The sequence below is a fragment of the Amblyraja radiata genome, chromosome 37 (genome assembly GCF_010909765.2).
Source record: "Amblyraja radiata isolate CabotCenter1 chromosome 37, sAmbRad1.1.pri, whole genome shotgun sequence".
In the NCBI taxonomy this organism is placed as follows: domain Eukaryota; kingdom Metazoa; phylum Chordata; class Chondrichthyes; order Rajiformes; family Rajidae; genus Amblyraja; species Amblyraja radiata.
This window is the reverse complement of record NC_045992.1, coordinates 8,800,776-8,819,625: the sequence shown is the minus strand read 5'-3', so window position 1 is coordinate 8,819,625 and position 18,850 is coordinate 8,800,776. Positions and strand designations below refer to the sequence as shown.

The 18,850-nt window shown below is 39.9% G+C and overlaps 2 protein-coding genes and 1 long non-coding RNA gene across 12 annotated transcripts in view; 1 reads left to right on the top strand and 2 right to left on the bottom strand.

Annotated features, from left to right (window-relative positions):
• Positions 1-17,245, top strand: part of LOC116966375 (core histone macro-H2A.2-like) — a 26,504-nt gene extending 9,259 nt beyond the window's left edge. For 2 of the 4 annotated variants that reach the window (XM_033012570.1, XM_033012571.1), the window contains exons 4-9: positions 2,101-2,322; positions 4,104-4,214; positions 5,149-5,248; positions 8,075-8,164; positions 11,399-11,573; positions 15,463-17,245. In XM_033012570.1, coding sequence (XP_032868461.1) covers positions 2,101-2,322; positions 4,104-4,214; positions 5,149-5,248; positions 8,075-8,164; positions 11,399-11,573; positions 15,463-15,625 — 861 coding nt within the window. In that variant the 3' untranslated portion in view covers positions 15,626-17,245. The remainder of the gene's footprint in view (positions 1-2,100; positions 2,323-4,103; positions 4,215-5,148; positions 5,249-8,074; positions 8,165-11,398; positions 11,574-15,462) is intronic. The other 2 variants (XM_033012568.1, XM_033012572.1) reach the window with 2 other exon arrangements.
• On the bottom strand, positions 6,295-10,489 carry LOC116966378. The gene is made up of 3 exons (XR_004410002.1): positions 10,298-10,489; positions 9,118-9,121; positions 6,295-6,305 (listed from the first exon to the last, which is right to left on the bottom strand). It is a non-coding gene; the product is annotated as an uncharacterized LOC116966378 (long non-coding RNA).
• The window catches only part of gbf1 (golgi brefeldin A resistant guanine nucleotide exchange factor 1), a 186,265-nt gene continuing 183,286 nt past the window's right edge, over positions 15,872-18,850 (bottom strand). For 6 of the 7 annotated variants that reach the window (XM_033012557.1, XM_033012563.1, XM_033012558.1 and 3 more), the window contains one exon: positions 15,872-18,850. In XM_033012557.1, the coding sequence (XP_032868448.1) occupies positions 18,585-18,850 (266 nt within the window). In that variant the 3' untranslated portion in view covers positions 15,872-18,584. The other variant, XM_033012562.1, reaches the window with a different exon arrangement.

Genomic DNA, 18,850 nt, shown 5'->3' with positions numbered 1-18,850 from the left:
TAGTAGGGGCTATAGCTGAAAACTAATTAATCTGCTGCAGATTGACCCGGTCCACTTGGCGTATTTAAGGAGCACTGTGTAAAGTAATGAGTTCATTATATTTAATAGTTTTATCGTACATGTTTCCCATTTTTAATTTAGAATGCAGATGCAACAAGAACTGTCATAATGAACACCTGAAAACTAGCACCATCAAAAACACGAGTAATGGTAGAAATATCTATCTATCTATCTATCTATCTATCTATCTATCTATCTATCTATCAATATATAAAACTGTGTGCCTGTCGTCTGTCCGGCTGCCTTTCTTCCTTTTGATTCGTTCCATCGTGTGATGTCACAATGCCCAATACTCGCAGATGTCCAATCGGAATGGATCCATTTACATGGACGGCTGCTGGCCGCCTTTCTTCCTTTGATTCACTGCAACTCCGAAACCAGACGCAGAATCGCCGACATCTTTTCCATTTCGGTAGAGATTTCACTTTTCTTTCTAAGTATCCGCTCCTCATTACATTTCGTCGTGTTTAAGTACACGTTTTTAATCAAATCCTCCCCCCCCCCCCAATATTTCAAAAATAAACTGGCTTCTCACCCATAGAAGCAGCCCCAGCCCCAGCCCCAGCCCCAGCCCCTGATGAACGTTCCATCGTGTGATGTCACAATGCCCGATGCTCACAGATGTCCAATCGGAATGGATCCATTTACATATGCCTTTGCAGGAGCCCCAGCCAATGGTGAACGTTCCATTGTGTGATGTCACAATGCCCAATGTTCACATATGTCCAATCGGAACTTAAGAGGGAGTTAGATGTGGCCCTTGTAGCTAAAGGGATCAGGGGGTATGGAGAGAAGGCAGGTACAGGATACTGAGTTGGATGATCAGCCATGACCATATTGAATGGTGGTGCAGGCTCAAAGGGCCGAATGGCCTACTCCTGCACTTAATTTCTATGTTTCTATGTTTCCCTCTCCTCACCCCCCTCCCTCTCCCACCCATCCCTCTCTCCCCCACCCCCCTTCCCCCTCTACCCCACCCCCTTCCCTCTCTCCCCCCGCCCTACCCCTCTGTCCCTCTTCCACCACTCCCCCTACCCCTCCCTCCCCACTCTTCCACTTCTCTCCCCTTACCCCACCCCTCTCCCTCCACCACCCCTCTCTCTTCCCCTCCCTTTCCCTCTCTCCCCCCCCCCCTTCCTCCTATCCCGCTGTTCTCTTCCACCACTCCTACCCCGTCCCTCTTCCACCACCTTCCCTGCTACCCCTCTACCCCGCCCTCCCTCCACTCCGTCCCCTCTTCTTTCTCCCCCTTCTCTTCCTCCCCCTCCCTCTCCTCCTCACCCCTCTCCCCTCTCGCCATATCCCTTCTCCCCCACGCCCTTCCCTCTCTACCCCACCCCCTTCCGCGTCTCCCACGCACCCATTCCCACTATCCTCTGTCCCTCTTACCAGACCTCCCCCACCCCTCTCCTCTCCCTCCCCACTCTTTCCTCTCGCCCCCCTCCTCCCCACCCCCCCCCCCCCTCCCCACAATTTCTCCTCCCATCCCCCTCTCTCACCCCTACCCCGCTCTCCTTTCCCTCCAAATCTGTCCCGTTTCCTCCTCCTCCTCTCCCCTCCCTCCCCTCTTCTCACCCCTCCTCCTCCCACCTTGTGTGTTTGGGGGGTGGTTAATGTGAATGTGATGCCGCAGCCCCCCCCCCCCCCCCCCCGCAAACGCCGTTGGGGAAACAGACCCAACGGGTCTGCACTTGGTCTAGTTAAACATAAAATTACCAACATTGCTACAAACTAAAATTTGTGTCTTTTATAAATCAATAAGATGCGGTGAAATGTTAGAAACATTAGATATTCCATCCATTTAGTTTTTATAAACTTCCATCTAACTTTATGCATTGCTTCTTTAGACAAATAAAGTATTTCGCTCAATAGTACTTCTTCCCACAAAGTGGTCCACATAATATAAAGAACCAAAAACAAACCAACCTTCATTTTGAAATGTATTAATTTTGGGTGCAGTTTTCTAGAACAGTAGTATTTCAGTGCAGGATCATTTTATTGAAAAGCTTTGCCTATATATAATTAATTTTGTGCCTGCAGTTATTAAGGGGAGTAACAATTGCGTGTGGTGGTGTGCTGCCTCGAATTCATCCTGAACTCCTGGCAAAGAAACGTGGTGCCAGAAGTAAAGTGGAAACCATTCTATCTACACCACCTGAAAAGGAGGCAAAGAAGGCAAAGAAAGCAAAGCCATCACCAGTCAAAAAAGCTGTCAAGAAAGCAACTGTCAAAAAGGCTAGAAAATCCAAATCGGCCAGAAGGGTTTGTATCAAACACACAATTCCTGCTGTCTAAGAGGGACGTACTTGCTGTACTACAATGGTACTAAATCGATTTGGATTAGGAAACGGTCAGCTATTATCTTTAGAAACTTTAACTTGTGATGCCAATTGATATGCAGTAAAACTGATTACATCATGATGATTTGGAATTACTGGTGGTTAAGCACCTGCATCAAAGGTGAGCTTCTTGCCAGTTCACTTTGCACCCGGTCCCACCTCTCACTTCCTACTCTCGGGAATCTGTTTCCACACTCCTTAATTCCCCAGGCGCCCAAGATGCCACATTCGTGTTAAACTTGCCTGTCCTCATTGCAAAATATGTTTCAACTGAGTAACATCTTTTATAAAAACTAAGTGTGTTGGGGCATTGCTTCAAATGATGTCCAGTGATCTGGAAAATTTGCACGTCTGGCACCACCAATGTCTCAAATGTGTCAGATTATTGGAATTTTATCAAACCTAACTATTTGAGTTCCAAATGGACCTCAATTTCAATTATGCAATTTAGTTTTCATTTTTAGTTCTGACATTGCACTTCCACCATTAAATCAGTAAAAGAAAGAGTGAGAAGCTAAAGTAGATTTTTCTGAAATATCACAATTTGATGCTGTTTTAGCTTTTTGAGGAGTCTAATCTAAATTAAGTATCTGCATGAGAAAGTGTAGGTTACTGACTAAATTCATTGGACATTTGCATTGACACTTAATTAAAAAATGTATCCCTAAATATTTAATAAATAATTCAGGCAGCTCCCTACGATTAAACTGAAATATTAGTTATTTTTTAATGCATTAAACTTGACGTGGGGAAGAAAGATGTGATGTAGCAGGTGTGGAAATTTGACTTGTGATCCCATCACAACAAATCCACCAATTTAATTCTTTGTCAGGCAATCTATTACCAAAATGTTACTCCAGGTTGCAACAGGCCCTTCCACCCAACTTGCCCACTCTGACCAACATGAGTCCCATCTGCCTGCTTTTGGCCCATATCCTTCCAAACCTATCCTATCCATGTACCTGTCCAGATGTCTCTTAAACGTTGTGATAGTACCTGCCTCAACTACCTCCTCCGGCAGCTTGTTCCATACAACCACTCTCCTTTGTGTGTAAAAAAAAAAGGCACCCCTCAGGCTCCCATTGAATCTGTCCCCCTCACCTTAAACCTATTCCTCTGGTTCTCTATTCCCTTACTTTGGGCAAAAGACTCTGTCCATTTACCCAATCTATTCTTCTCATGATTTTGTACACCTCTATATGATCACCCCTCATCTCCCTGTGGGTGAGGGGGGGGGGGTTTGGTGTTGGGGGAGGGAAAAGGGAGGAGGGGAAGGGAAAGGGAGAGAGAGAGAGAGACTCTGCCTCTGCTGTGGGTGAGGTCACAATTCTATCAAAGGCCTTTAAGAACGTTTCATTTTCATAGACTAATGCTATACACAGATCTCTAGTATGCTCAGCTATGTTTAAAATTAATCAAAACCTGAAGATGTTTTAATCATTCAAGTATTCACAAGCTATCCAAAATTTATAATACCATCTGCCTAAAAGTCTAAAAAGACTTGTATTCATGCTAAGGTTAGTAGGTCACATACTTGTACGAAAAACAAATAGACTACCTTAGTCATTGTTATCAGTGTTTTATTGGTGACTACATTAGTACAGAACAAATAAAAGGGGTGCTGAGAAATGTAATTGGGTCCATTTTATGGAATAGTTTTTATTATTTCAAAAATGAACAATTCAAACACTTTTTTTAAATCAGGGTAAACGAATAGAAAGCAAGAAGGAAGGAACATCTAGTTCCACTTCAGATGATGTACCTGGTGAAGGTTTCACAATTCATTCAACAAAGAGCCTTTTTCTGGGACAAAAGGTAAGTTACGTGGTATTTTAATCCAAAATTGGATGTGTACCCCTGGGTTGTATCAATTTCAATTAAGTGCACACAATACATTATCAATTCTCTGCTTTTCTATTTTGAGAATTGATGCCAATTATGACAAATTATTGATTTAGCATTATATAAATGTCAATATTAAATCTGGATTTAAGTTAATTGTAATGTTTTAAGTTTGCTAATAATAAAAAAGCAGTGGGGATTGTGGGTTGTAAGGAGCATGCATCAAGTTGAGTGATTCGACAAATGCATGGTTGATGCCGTATTACAAGGCAGAGTAATATTTAAATGGCAATAGATTCGATTAGAAAATAGCAACGTACAAAACGATGAGAATGTCTGTGTACCAAGTCTTTGAAAGGTAACATGCAAGTAGTTAAGGCACAGGCATGTCAACCTTTGTTAAGAAATGTTTTGAGTACAGAATCATGGCTGTCTTGTTACAATTTTAACGGTCCTTTCGGTCCAGTTTTGGTCTTTTCAAATAAAAGAGATATTTGCCCTAGTGCAGGTACAGTGAAGTTCACCAAACTATTTCTGAGATGGTGACACTGTAATTGGAGGAGAGATTGGATTAACGTCAATAGTAGTTTGAGAGGAAATCACATTGAAATGTATGATGGGATATGCAAAGATGTTTTCCTTGGCTGGGATGCAATAGAATGAAGTTCATGGATTGTGGGTCACATTCTCAGGGTTAAGACTTTAATATGAGGTGAAATTTCTTACCACGTATGGTGATGAATTTGTGAAGCTTGCTAAATATATTTAAGAATGAAATGGTATCCAGGAGTATGGGGAAAGAATGTATGAAATTAAGGGAGAGGTACAGACATGAAGGGCTTAACGTCCTGCTCAAAAAATCTGATTGTTGTTTCCGCAGTTTATTAAATCTTTTTTTTTTTTCCAGCTGTCATTAACACAGAGTGAAGTCAGTAAGATTGGTTCAGTTAAGGTTGAGTGCATCATTAACCCGACGAATGCTGAAATAGACCTTAAAGAGGATGTTGGTACGTTTTTTAGTGTTTTTGTTCCTGGTTCCCAATTTTTGCTGTTGGTTGAGGGAAATACCAATTTGGTCTGCTGAATGCATTTTCATAAAGCAACTAATATAAATAAAGTTGCTTGAAAATACTGAAATATAAAAGGCACTAACTTTGCGCTAAGTACATAATTAGATGATTCATTGTCAGCTCTGATTTTTATAATATTGTTTCCTCAAATAAAAAGTTAATCAAGTCTATCGAAACTCCAAATAAAACCTTTCAAATGTAAATAAAAAATGCACTGAAAAATCATTATGGCAAACTAGTTTTTAAATGATTAAAGAACTTTTCTGGAAAAATAGTAATGGGTAATAATGTGCTCCCTATGCTTTCATCTGCAAAGCCATGGCAATCTTGAATTCCTTCTATAATCCCATCTGCCTCTTGCTTTCTTGTTTAAGATGCTCTTTCTGACCTATTCTTCCACCTAACCATTGGCCATTTGTACTCCACAATTTAAGATTTTGTAATAGAAAAAAAATCACATGTGGTTAAAGTGCACAGTCAGATTTTATTAAAGGGTATTATACATTTTGGTTTCACCGTGTAGAAATTACAACTGTGTTTATACATCCCCCCCCCCCCCCCCCAATTTCAGGGCATCTTAATGTTTGGGACATGACTTTGCAGGTGTTTGTAATTGCTCAGGTGTGTTTAATTACTTCCTTCATGCAGGTATAAGAGAGCTCTCAGCACCTAGTCTTTTCCCCAGTCTTTCCATCACCTTTGGACATTTTTATTGCTGTTTATCAACATGAGGACCAAAGCTGTGCCAATGATAAGTCAAAGAAGCCATTATGAGACTGAGAAACAAGAATAAAACTGTTAGAGACATCAGCCAAACTTTAGGCTTACCAAAATCAACTGTTTGGAACATCATTAAGAAGAAAGGGAACACAGGCGAGCTTACTAATCGCAAAGGGACCGGCAGGCCAAGGAAGACCTCCACAGCTGATGACAGAAAAAATCTATAATAAAGAAAAAAAAACCCAAACACCTGTCCAACAGATCAGAAATGCTTCTGGAGTCAGGTGTGGATTTGTCAATGACCACTGTCCGCAATACACTTTATGAACAGAAATCCAGAGGCTACACTACAAGATGCAAACCACTGGTTAGCTGCAAAAATAGGATGGCCAGGTTACAGTTTGCTAAGAAGTACTTAAAAGAGCAACCACAGTTCTGGAAAAAGGTCTTGTGGACTGAGGAGACGAAGATTAACTTGTATCGGAGTGATGGCAAGAGCAAAGTATAGAGAAAGAACTGCCCAAGATCCAAAGCATACCGCTTCATCTGTGAAACACGGTGGTGGGGGTGTTATGGCCTGGGCATGTATGGTTGCTTAAGGTATTGGCTCACTTATCTTCATTGATAATACAACTGCTGATGGTAGTAGCATAATGAATTCTGTGTATAGACACATCCTATCTGCTCAAGTTCAAACAAATGCCTCAACTCATTGGCCGGCGGTTCATTCTACAGCAAGACAATGATCCCAAATATACTGCTAAAGCAACCAAGGAGTTTTTCAAAGCTAAAAATGGTAAATTCTTGAGTAGCCAAGTCAATCACCCGATCTGAACCCAATTGAGCATGCCTTTTATATGCTGAAGAGAAAACTGAAGGGGACTAGCCCCCCCCACCCCAAACCAAGCAGAAGCTAAAGATGGCTGCAATACAGGCCTAGCAGAGCATCACCAGAGAAGACACCCAGCAACTGGTGATGTCCATGAATCGTAAACTTCAAGCAGTCATTGCATGCAAAGCATATGCAACAAAATACTAAACATGACTACTTTCATTTACATGACATTGCTGTGTCCCAAACATGGTGCCCTGAAATGGGAGGATTATGTATAAACACTGGTGTAATTTCTCAATGGTGAAACTAAAATGTATAAAAATGGCCTTTATTAACATTTGACAATGTGCTCTTTAATCACATGTGATTTTTTTCTATTACAAATCTCAAATTGTGGAGTACGGAGACAAATAAATAAATGATGGGTCTGTGTCCCAAACATTATGGCGGGCACTGTATACTTATCTTCTGTTTTGTTTGAAAACTGCTTGGGAACTTCAGCAAAATTAAAGTCACAATATAAATTTAGAATATTCTCAATATTTAGAAGATTGAGGGGGGATCTTATAGAAACTTACAAAATTCTTAAGGGGTTGGACAGGCTAGATGCAGGAAGATTGTTCCTGATGTTGGGGAAGTTCAGAACAAGGGGTCACAGTTTAAGGATAAGGGGGAAATCTTTTAGGACCGAGATGAGGAAAACATTTTTCACACAGAGAGTGGTGAATCTCTGGAATTCTCTGCCACAGAAGGTAGTTGAGGCCAGTTAATTGGCTATATTTAAGAGGGAGTTAGATGTGGCCCTTGTGGCTAAAGGGATATGGAGAGAAGGCAGGTACAGGATACTGAGTTGGATGATCAGCCATGATCATATTGAATGGCGGTGCAGGCTCGAAGGGCCGAATGGCCTACTCCTGCACCTATTTTCTATGTTTCTAAATGGGAATTATTGCATAAAGTAATCTTCCAATTTGAAAGAGTAAATGATGCATTAAAGTCTTTTTTGAAGTATACTTGCAAGTGCTGGTCCCATGCATTTATTTTACCTTTTTCATTTTAAGATGTTATTAAATCTGTATTATGATGCCCTACCCTCCCACATGTTGAACTTTGCAAATAGAGTTCCAATTAGGTGTTCATCAGTTTAACCACTTTAAGCAGATCTACCAATAGCCTATGAATCTTCTGAATAATAATTGTAATTTCAGGCAACGCATTGGAAAAAGCAGGTGGAAAGAAGTTTTTAGATGCTGTGAAAGAGCTCTTTAAATCCAATGGACCTTTGGATGTAGCTGGGGGCAAGTAATAATTTGTAATTTAAAACATATATATATATATATCTATATTACTAAATCTCTGTTCTTGACCGCTTTTGGCCTTCTGTGCTGCGATTTCCGAGAGAAAGCCGCCACCTACGGCCGCCATTTTTGGCCACCTCGCTCAGAGCCCCCCTCCGCCGCATGTGCCGAGGATTTTTCCCGTCAATGAAAAATGACAGAGATATTAATGTTTTTACAAAATTCCCCATTCTCTCTGCTGCCCCTGCTGGAGGGAGGGGGAGGGACTATAAAACCAGGAAGTGGTGTGCCTCAATCAGTCTCTGCAAGTGGTGTGCCTCAATCAGTCTCTGCAAGTGGTGTGCCTCAATCAGAGCTCTGAATAACACTGAACAAATGTCTCCACAGCTGAGTACCCATAATGTGATTTGAAAATGAAAATATGGTTAGTTTGAGGAAAAAACCACTGCCTGCAAATGGTTGTTTGTGTTGAAGTAAAAAGGCACCCTCTCTTTCTCTCACCACTTCTCTCTCTCCCTATCCCTCTCTCTTTCTCTCTCTCCCCCCGTCTCTCTTCCTTTCTCTCTTTCTCTCCGCTCCTCTCTCTCCCCCCCTCTCCCCCCCCCCTCCACCCTCTCCCCTCCCCTCCTCTCTCCCCCCCTCTCCTCCTCTCCCCCTCTTCTCTCTCCCCCACTTCTCTCTCCCCCCATCTCTCCTCTCCCCCCCTCGCCTCTCTCCCCCCTCCTCTCTCCCCCCTCTCCTCTCCCCTCCCCCTCCTCTCTCCCCCCCTCCTCCCTCCTCTCCTCTCTCCCCCTCCTCTCTCCCCCTCTCTCCTCTTCCTCCCTCTCTCTTCCTCCCTCTTCCTCCCTCTCTTCCTCCCTCTCCTCCCCTCCATCCCCACCCCCACCGTCCCTCCCCTAAACCCCCCTCCCCTCCACACCCCTACCCTCCACCCTCCCTCCCCCTCACCTCACCCTCCTCCCCCCTCTCTCCTCCCCCCTCCCCCCTCTCCCCTCCCCCTCTCCTCCACCCTCTCCCCTCCATCCCCTCCCCCCTACCCTTTTCCCTCCACCCTCCCCCTCCCTGCTCCCCTCATCTCCCTCTCAGCACCCCCTATCTCTCCCCCTCACTCTCACCCTCTCTCTCCTCCCCTCCTCCCCCACCTTTCCACCATCCCTCTTCTCCTCCTCTCCACCCCTCATCCCTCTTGCCCTCTCTGTGTCTGTCTCTCTCTCTGTCTCTGCCCCTTCTCTCTCTGCCCTCACTCTCTAACCCCGTTCCCCCCCCCCCCCCCCTCTCTAGATGTGACTGCAAGTTGGGGGCTACGCGTCAGTAGATAGGGTGGTTATGGGGTAAAAGGAGCAAATTAATAATATTAATATAATATCAAGGGGGGTAATTAGCGTGAGTGCGGGGGTGGGATAGTTAGTGTGTGTGACGCTGCATGCCGCCTCCCCCCCCACAACCGCACGTTGGGGGAACAGACCCAACGGGTTTGCACTTGGTCTAGTATATATATATATATATATATATATATATATATATATATATATATATATATATATATATATATATATATATATATATATATATATAGCTATCTGCTATGATCGATTGAGCTTAGTTATGGCATTTATAAAGCTGTACTTTGTCATGCGTGAGGAATCTGCTTGAAATATAATATTGTGGCATTCAAAACAAGTGAAATATTAGCATGCACACATTGACACTTTTGAATAACAATCTCATTTTAGAAATATTTCTAAATTTCATCTAGTTCGATTTCATATTATACCCCAATATCCTCTTTGCAGAGTAGTCATCGTGGGAGAACAAGGCAATAATGTATAGAAATATCAAAGGCAACATGCCTCTAATCTATATTTTAATTGCAATTCAACAAGAGTTCTATGGTCAATGCATATTTTACTACTTATTCAGCTGTGTGGAGCTGTAGAAGTAACCATATGGCACACTTGCCTTCATATCTTGCCTTCAAAATATTGAGATTGAGTTGGGATGTCATTACAAAATGTGAGTGAGACCATACTGGGAGTAATGTGTGCCGTTCTGGAATCCTGGTTATCAGAAGGATGTCATTCAGATAGAAAGAATATGGAAAAGGTTCTTGAGCATGTTACCCAACAGCTTTACTTGCTCAGAAGACTACGGAATTCAGCTTGTCTCCAATGAATTACCGATTTCTAAGGTGCAGCGTAGAAAGCAAATTATCAAATGCATCACAGCTTTTATGGAAGTGCTCTGCTTTGCAAAAGACTAAGAAATTGCAGAGTTGTGGACACAGCCCAGTCCATCATACAAATCAGCCTCTTCCCATCTCCACTCTCCCCCACCCCATCCCTATTGATTTCATCTACACTTCACACTGTCTTCAATGGCATGTTATCCATTTGATAAATGTGCCTTATTGTATTTGCTTGTGCAAGTTGCAACACCAGAGAGCCTGCAGACCTACACATGGTTAACTTTGTTCCAAATTGTTTGTAAATTTAGTATTGCCCAGTAATATATGAGCAGATGTGACTTATAAATCCAATTAAGATCCTCTTTGAAACTTCCTAAAGAGTGGATTGCTTTGGCAACTGCACTACCCAAGACACCACAAGAAATTGCAGAGATGTGGAGGTAGCTCAAAATATCATGCAAACTATTTACACCATGTTTCATTGGGAAAGCAGCTGGGATGCAAAGCCTTTAAAGTACAGAGCACCAGATTCAAGAAAGGCTGTTATCAGACTCTTGAGCTGACGCTCATCACCTACTTTATTGTGATCCTGGCACTTTTTTAACCTGCACTTTATCTAGTTATAATACTATATTCTGCACTGTGGTCCATTTTTCTTTTGCATTACATGTTGTACTCATGTATGGTATGATTTGCCTGGAAAGTACATAAAGGTTTTGTTCTCTATCTTGGTGCACGTGACAATAATAAACCAATAACAAGAGGGTGAGAAGGGGATAGGTAAGCGGATGCCGGAGGCAATTGTTTTGTTACACTGTGGTAGATGCTTGGAGCATGCTGCCATTAAAACCATACTTGGAAATTATTGTTGCACTGTCCCAATATGGCGATCAGAGCATGCTCACGTAGGGTTATAATGGTTCCAGAATTTAAGAATCGAATCAGGATTTGGTCATATGCCCTACTAGGAACAGGTACTAAATGAGCCTTTTCAACAATTCCTATGTTCTGTTTGAGTCCAAACATATTAAATTCTGTTTCTATTACAGCTGTTTTGGGTCAGGCTCCTGGACTGCCGGCCAAATTCATAATTCACTGTAATATCCCACAATGGGGAGTGGATAAATGTGAAGAGCAACTGGAAAAAGCTGTGATGAACTGCTTGACTTTGGCAGATGAGAAGAAACTAAAATCGATTGCTTTCCCGTCCATTGCCAGCAGCAGGTAAAATGCATTTTATGTCTAAAAGTTAAAGGTATGTTCAAATTGATTGGAATTTGCACCAGAACATTGAATAATTTTGGTTTTGATTTTTTAAAACAAATATGTAAATGCTCACTTGAAAGGTTATAATAAATATTTACCATAAATTTCCACTGACATTTATAAGACAGAAATTTGTGTGCCATCATTTGGCTTTGTTTTGGCCGGGTTTGTATTAAGTTAAATGCAAGATGTCTATTTCTGCATAAACGGGATGTGTGAAGGGTGAAGTTAATTTTACACAAGGTGTATATAATATCTATGCAGTAGTAACTTCTGTATGAGTGCATGACAAAGGTACTGCAGTAGTGACAATAATCCTGTGGTTGACATTAAAATGGCTACATCAGTTCCTTTCACCATTTGATAAGGCTGACAGGCCCTGAACTCGCCTTCAATAAGCAAATGTTAGCACTTCTTTTACTCGGTGTATGGGGGTGCCAACTTTTTGTGCTTTCCTTGAAGAAGGACTTGAACCCACAACCTCCTGACTCAGGCTATGCTATTAATTAAGCTAAAATTAATATCTGTTGTGGCAGTATTAATGCCTCCAGGAAAAAGCCCAACCTTTTTTGTCCATGGCTACTGATGGTGCAGGATTGGCAGTACTGTTACGGCTGGTGATGCATAAAAAATACTTGCCTGTGGATCTTCTGGGGTGGGGGAGAGGGGAGAAACCAAAGCTACAGTTAAACTTTCTCCTACAATTAATGCAAACTGAATGGATCAAGACGCCAAAATTGCATCCAGTGCCTGAGAGAGTGGTAATTTTACTTTCGAGGCCATGGAGAAGATATGCCAGAAAACTGATGTTAAAACCATGGATTGCGACCAAAACAATTTATTACTTGGATATCCTTTCGTTCTACTTTAAACTGTCTGAAAATGAATGGGTTGTGAAAAAGAGAACAACACTTTCAGCCAGTCTTTGATTTAAACGAATCACACATGACCACGTTAATTAATGCAAAGTCATCAAGTCTTCCATTCTTCACCATTTATTCATGGAATAACTATTCTAAGGAGATTCACTAGTTTGCTGCAATTCTCAAGCAACGGCAAATGATGCAGGAATGAACATTACTTTTGCAGCTTGACAGACAATAGTTCAAACTAGACGCAAGGTATCTTGTGAATTTGCTGTACTATCATTGGGAATTGAAGGCTGAACTGAGAGAATGGGAAAATCTTAAGGGGCTTTCACTATCTGTTGGGTTACCTCAGAAGATCAAAGATTGTGCTACAATGCTTTTAGATATATCAAATTTCATCTGAAAACTTTAAGCGGATCATGGGTATCAAACACGTTCTACAGATTGTACAAAAGCTTGTGTGCGTTTCTGGGGTTGTTTTGTAACACAGTAAATATTTGAAGGACATGTGAAAGCACCAAGTATATTGCAGGTATAAAACAAGGACATTTGTAATTTTAAATAATCAAGATTCTCTAGAATTACGAGAAAAACAATTCCTCATATTAGCACTGTAAATCTAGGCTGCATTTACTGGATAACTGAAGAGATTTCTGAAAAATGTTGAGCTTCCTAATTGTTGGTTACAAAGTAAAAGATAAACTGCTTCATATCACCCCCGCCGCATTTTGAGTACAGTGAAGTTGACTAATGTTGTTTTGTCCTTGAGTAGTGGAAGGGGGTGCATAAACGGACTCCAGATTGTCAATGCAGCCTCCCTGCAAATATGTTATGCACAGCTGGGTAAGATGATGGAGGCACGAAGAAGCAATATGTTGATGTTGTTCCATCTGAAATGGCAGAATGTCTTATTAACTATGCTAAATTAAAATAATTAAAACTACACTACGGTTACAAATTATTCAAATATTATTAGTGCCACATCACAGTTGTGCAGAAAGTTAGGAAAATAATGGAAGGTATTACTCCAATAACCATTGCAGTAGTTAAAATAAATAAGATGGAGGATGTTTCATCCTCTAAACTGAGATTTCAATGTTTAAGGTAAGCTAATAGTTGGTCCTCCTAAAATGAATAATAAACTCTTGACTTTTGGGGTTGATTTTCATGTCATTGGACAGGACCAGTTCTTGAGCTTCAGGTTGGTCTCCAAACCAATCAAGGTAGGATGTTCAAATGCTTCTACAATGATGGTCATCCACTTTTAACATATGGTGGTGCCTTGAAAGACACCACCATTGGTATCCACTTCCTTTTCTTTAGCATATCTCCGTGAGTTAGAAAATCCCTGTTCCACCAAATAAATGTGAATGAATGTAACCATTAACATTATTTTCAGATGAAATTAAGCCTAAGAATGAATATTTCCCTGTTATAAAATCTTAATTTGTGCAGTTTTTGTTAGTGGACAGGAATTATGAGCAGTACCTCAATTCAAAATCTGAGCAGTTTTAGAGTTGAATCTGTTAACTACACTGTTGTAGATTAACCATGTTGGCATGGAAATTAGGTAATCAGCAGTACTATTCCAAATACACTTTTGTTGCTAACAAGTGTGCATTGCAGTAGTTAATGAAAACCTCAATCTAATGGAACAAGAAGAGCAACCCTCCCTACTTCTACAAAACCTTCTGGCATCTCTACATAGCAATGGAGCTGAACCTCTATTCTGGATTGGGCACACCTGGAAACAAAACTGTCATCCAGATTTGATTATTTCAGGTTCAGGATGGATTATTTAATGGCCTACAGTCTGGTTATGTACAAGGGCTGTTATGTAAGTGTTACTCCCAAAAAAGTTCACATGATGACTAGGACCAAATACATGACTAGAATATTTCCCTTTGGTCTCTTCATCTCAATTCGAACTTCCAAGTCAACCACTGGAATAAAAAACCCGTCACTACCAACATTCTTCAAATCTTGCGTTGTTCAGACTGAAGATTTATTGGTAACAACTTTATGAATCTCATAACCAAACAGAACTCTTGTTAACAATTGTGAAGTATGAAGACAAGCACTCAGACTGCTAATTCTGAATTGATAATTTTGATGGATTTATTGGTTATTTATTTTGTCGTCACTGGACTGAAGAAAGCAGCAATGGCACAACATTTTTCTCTCAATTTTTTAATCTGGATCAGTTACACAGGAGGCTTGTATGTGCGAATTGCAAGGGATAAGAGACCCTCGGAGCAGCCAACAGCATCAAAAGTTCAATGGAGGCATGGTATTAGAAATGTATGGAAGAGAATAAACATGCAGTAAATTATTTAAACATGGAAGAGACTATCCACCAACACTACAGCTGGTAGAGCTGCTGTGTCACAATACCAGAGACCTGGGTACGATCCTGACCTTGGGTACTGTCTGGAGTTTACATTCTCTCTGTGACTACATGGGTTTTCTCCCACATCCCGCAGGTTTGTAGGTTAATTGAACTCTAAAATGACCTTCGAAGAGTGGATGGATGAGATAACAAAACTACTAAGCTGGTGATCGATGGGCCAAAGAGCCTGTTCCAATCCTATATCTTTAAACCAAACTATGTTTAAATTTGTATCAGTGAGAAGAAAAAAATCATTAAGGAATTAAAAATGTAGTCTCGTATTTAGTGCAGGACAACCTCAGCATTCTGTGGTTGTGCTGCTTCTTGGAAATTAAACGGGAAAGAGAAGTTGGTTTTAAATTGCTATAATCTACTTCAAATATTTATCCACTTTTCCCATGAAAGCGCCAGGAGTCTCCTAACAATGTCTAAAATGTGTATGTTGCATTGAAACTAACTTAATCACTAATAACTAGACGAGCAGCTGCGAAGCATTACAAGATTTTGCCTTTTGGACCTCTTGCACAATTAACCTTATGTGAGAAAGCAATATTAGAGAAGTAATGGTTAATCCTTTTTTTGCTTCCAGAAACTGTTTCCCAAAGCACATTGCAGCGCAGCTCATCCTCAAGGCCATCGCCAATTATTTTGATAATGCAATATCATCATCATTGAAGAACATCTTTTTTATCTTATTCGACAGTGAAAGTATTGGCATCTATGTGCAGGAAATGGCAAAGCTTGACATCTAGTAATCCTTTTTTAATAACAATTTGAAACAGCATTTTGTTCAGCAATGCAGAAAAGTGTGAATGTGTGTTCAAAAAGTAAATGAGAAAGTGCAAAATATTTGTTCTGTTATCACAAACATGACCAGATGGTTGAAGTGTAAACTTTTGATTACATTTTTATAGCACTCCTCCCAAATAAGGAAAATGTTTTGAAATCTACTTGTGGAAAATCAGAAAACAACTTTGATACTGTGCATCTTTTGCAGGTTTTTTTTGTGATTTTACTAAAACATTGAAAGTTTAGATTTTTAAGAAAATTGTGACATTTAACAGTCTAGTGGAAAATATATCATGCTAGACAAATGACTTCATGTAATTGTGGTTAAGTATTCCTTTTGTTACGCTAGTGTATTGGTTTCACATTCTAGTGTGTAAAAGAACAACAGAAAATTGAAAGCAATATAGCTGCATATATTTCCTCCAATACCATTTGCTGTGTGAATTCATATGTGGCAAGTTTAAAAAAAACTATTAAAAAAATATCGATGTTCTGAGGCAAGTAATTCTAAAGAAACACATGGGCTCTTTAAAGTATGTTAAATATTGTGGAAGGAGGGTCATTGTTCAATAAGGCCATGAGAATAATGTGGCTGCAATTTGAACCTATAGCCTGTGCACGAGTTTCCAGTTTTACCCAAGTGGGTTTAAATGAATGATTTAGCTTTTCTATCTACCTTGGATGCTACTCTCTTGTAAGCAGTTGGATTCCCAACATCCCCTCTACACGTGCTAATCTTTTTTTTAAATCTCAAGTGTAGATAAATGGTAAAAAGTAACAAGGGCGAGTTACTGGGCATATTTAGAACAAGTTGTAAGATCACAAGGGAACCTAAATGGAAGTTGGCATGAACAGTGGGCTGAACAGCTGCCTGGTGTCAGTAGAACCCTGGCTCTGTGTGACCAACTTTTAATTTCTCTTATAATTAAAGGGCAGAATAAAGCACATGTTCTTTCTCTTTGTTCATTGAAGTTGTACACATGGACGATGACAAGTTTTAAATAAATAAATGTAGATTAATCACCTTGTCATGCACATTTGTAAAGAGATATCAAATACTGCATATTTTGGAGGTACTCAATAAGTAGATAAGAACAGATCATAAGTCTGAAATGAAGCATCTTTTCCTAATGGAGATGTTCAAGTTGGGAAAATTATGCCATGTTGCTGAAGGAATTAAGTGTAACCATAACATTTATTTGGGCTAGATGTTTAGACAAAATGTCATGTGTGCCTACCGTAATGGAACATTTAGAACTATTCTGAAATGCCAGTGCATTATTCAAGTAATTTATTAACTTGAATTCCTTGGATCCTAATTATTGTAATTCATTCAACTGAGGTCTGTTGGCCATGACACGACATGTTTACACCAAGTTGACAAAATTCACCTTAAATGTTCCCAAAGATTTAACACTGCATAGGCACCACTAGTCTGTTTCAATTGTCTTTTAGCTGGAACGTGCCATTGTGACCTTCCAGGCCCAGATAATTTGTTTCAGAATAAGATTTTGCATAAATGTGATGTATAATATAATTTGTTTTTTCAATATAAATTCAATAAAGAAAGCTACTTGCTGTAACTCCTCACAGATCACCTAGTTAAATCAATAAACCACAGCTAAATTTCTTTACATTTTGATATTTATTACTGTAAAAAGTACATTTAAATTTTCTCTAAACCATTCTTTCTATATACATTACATATGTCTACTATCCCTCCCCCATTCTCACCCAGAGAATGTGGGACAGATCATTTAAGTTTTACCATAACCACAGAAAGTTTTGTTGCCATTTTGCACACATTAAATTAAAATCTTCGTGAAATGTACAAAATTTAGAACAAAGTAACAAAAGACTTTGAATATAGATTCTGTTGGTCTCAAATTACACAAGCTTTGGCCTTCATGCCTATTTATGTTTTGGGTCATTTACAGCTAATTCAGGCTATATGGGAAGCAAACAGGACAGGAATGTAAAGCAAGCTCAACATATTTTTTTTATATTACAATTTCACATCTCTAGATATAATGGTACAAGTGAAAATCTTAACCACTGCAAATTCATTTATATTTATACACTTAATGTTTTACACTAGGTTTCCATTTAATATGCAGTATAGAAACTTCCTAGAAACTGCAGACAATTGGAAATACAAACCAAAACCATTGAACAAAAATTATTAATTGGGGTGAAAATCTAAAGTTGACAAACTTACATTTGACAACAAAAACAAGCCAAGTCCTGGGAAAGGAAATAAGCTACTATGAAATGGAACTTAACATGAGGTTTCAAAGGGTGGAATACTTTGACTATCACATTTGGGTTAGGTAAAACATCCATCCTGCTGCATGATATTTTAAAAAATCATGCATTTTATTACTGTAACAAGGTTGTTTATCTCTTGCTCTTTTGTATTATGCAACCTGAGTATCAGGGTCCCGTTGTAGCCCTTCACATTGTCACTTATCTTCTGAAAATTACTTGAAACATATCACTTAAATAAGGGGCTACTATACAGATAACTTAATGTTAGTTTACAGCCAAAAAACACATTTTCATGTTCATTATAATGTGGCAAACAGCATTTTAGAAACATTGATAACTTGAGCAGATAATGAATAAAACATTGCAATGCAACACAGATGGCTTTTGCCTTCGGTCGTACTCTACATTGAATGTTTGACAGGATTTGGCGCTCAATATGGCTAATGCTCCAAAAATAAATAATGGTATCTGGAGCAATACATTCTTTGCAGTGATGGATGCATGATTTCTTCACACAAATTGAACATTAGAGTCAGTCAGGTTTGAAAAGGTGAGAAATTATTTTTAAAAAAGCTTGACAAAAAGAAGTATATTGTCATAATACAAAACAGAAGAACATGTTAAATAAACTGATCCTTTCCTAATCTTGAGGAATTAGTTCACTTCAGATGCCGTCGACGTGTTGGCAGGACGTGGTGGGGACAACAGTGGGACAGGAGATGTTGCTTCAATTAAAGCAGGATTAAGTATAATTGGTAAAGGCATAGGTGGAACACCAACTTGAAGTGATGAAGTAAGAGGGTGCAGAATTAAAGGGGACTGTACAACTGACTGATTAACATCTGGCCCGACATTCATCTTCACTGGTGTAGAGAGCGGAGTAAGGCTGGGAGTCCCTCCAACGTGCATGTGTTCAGAAT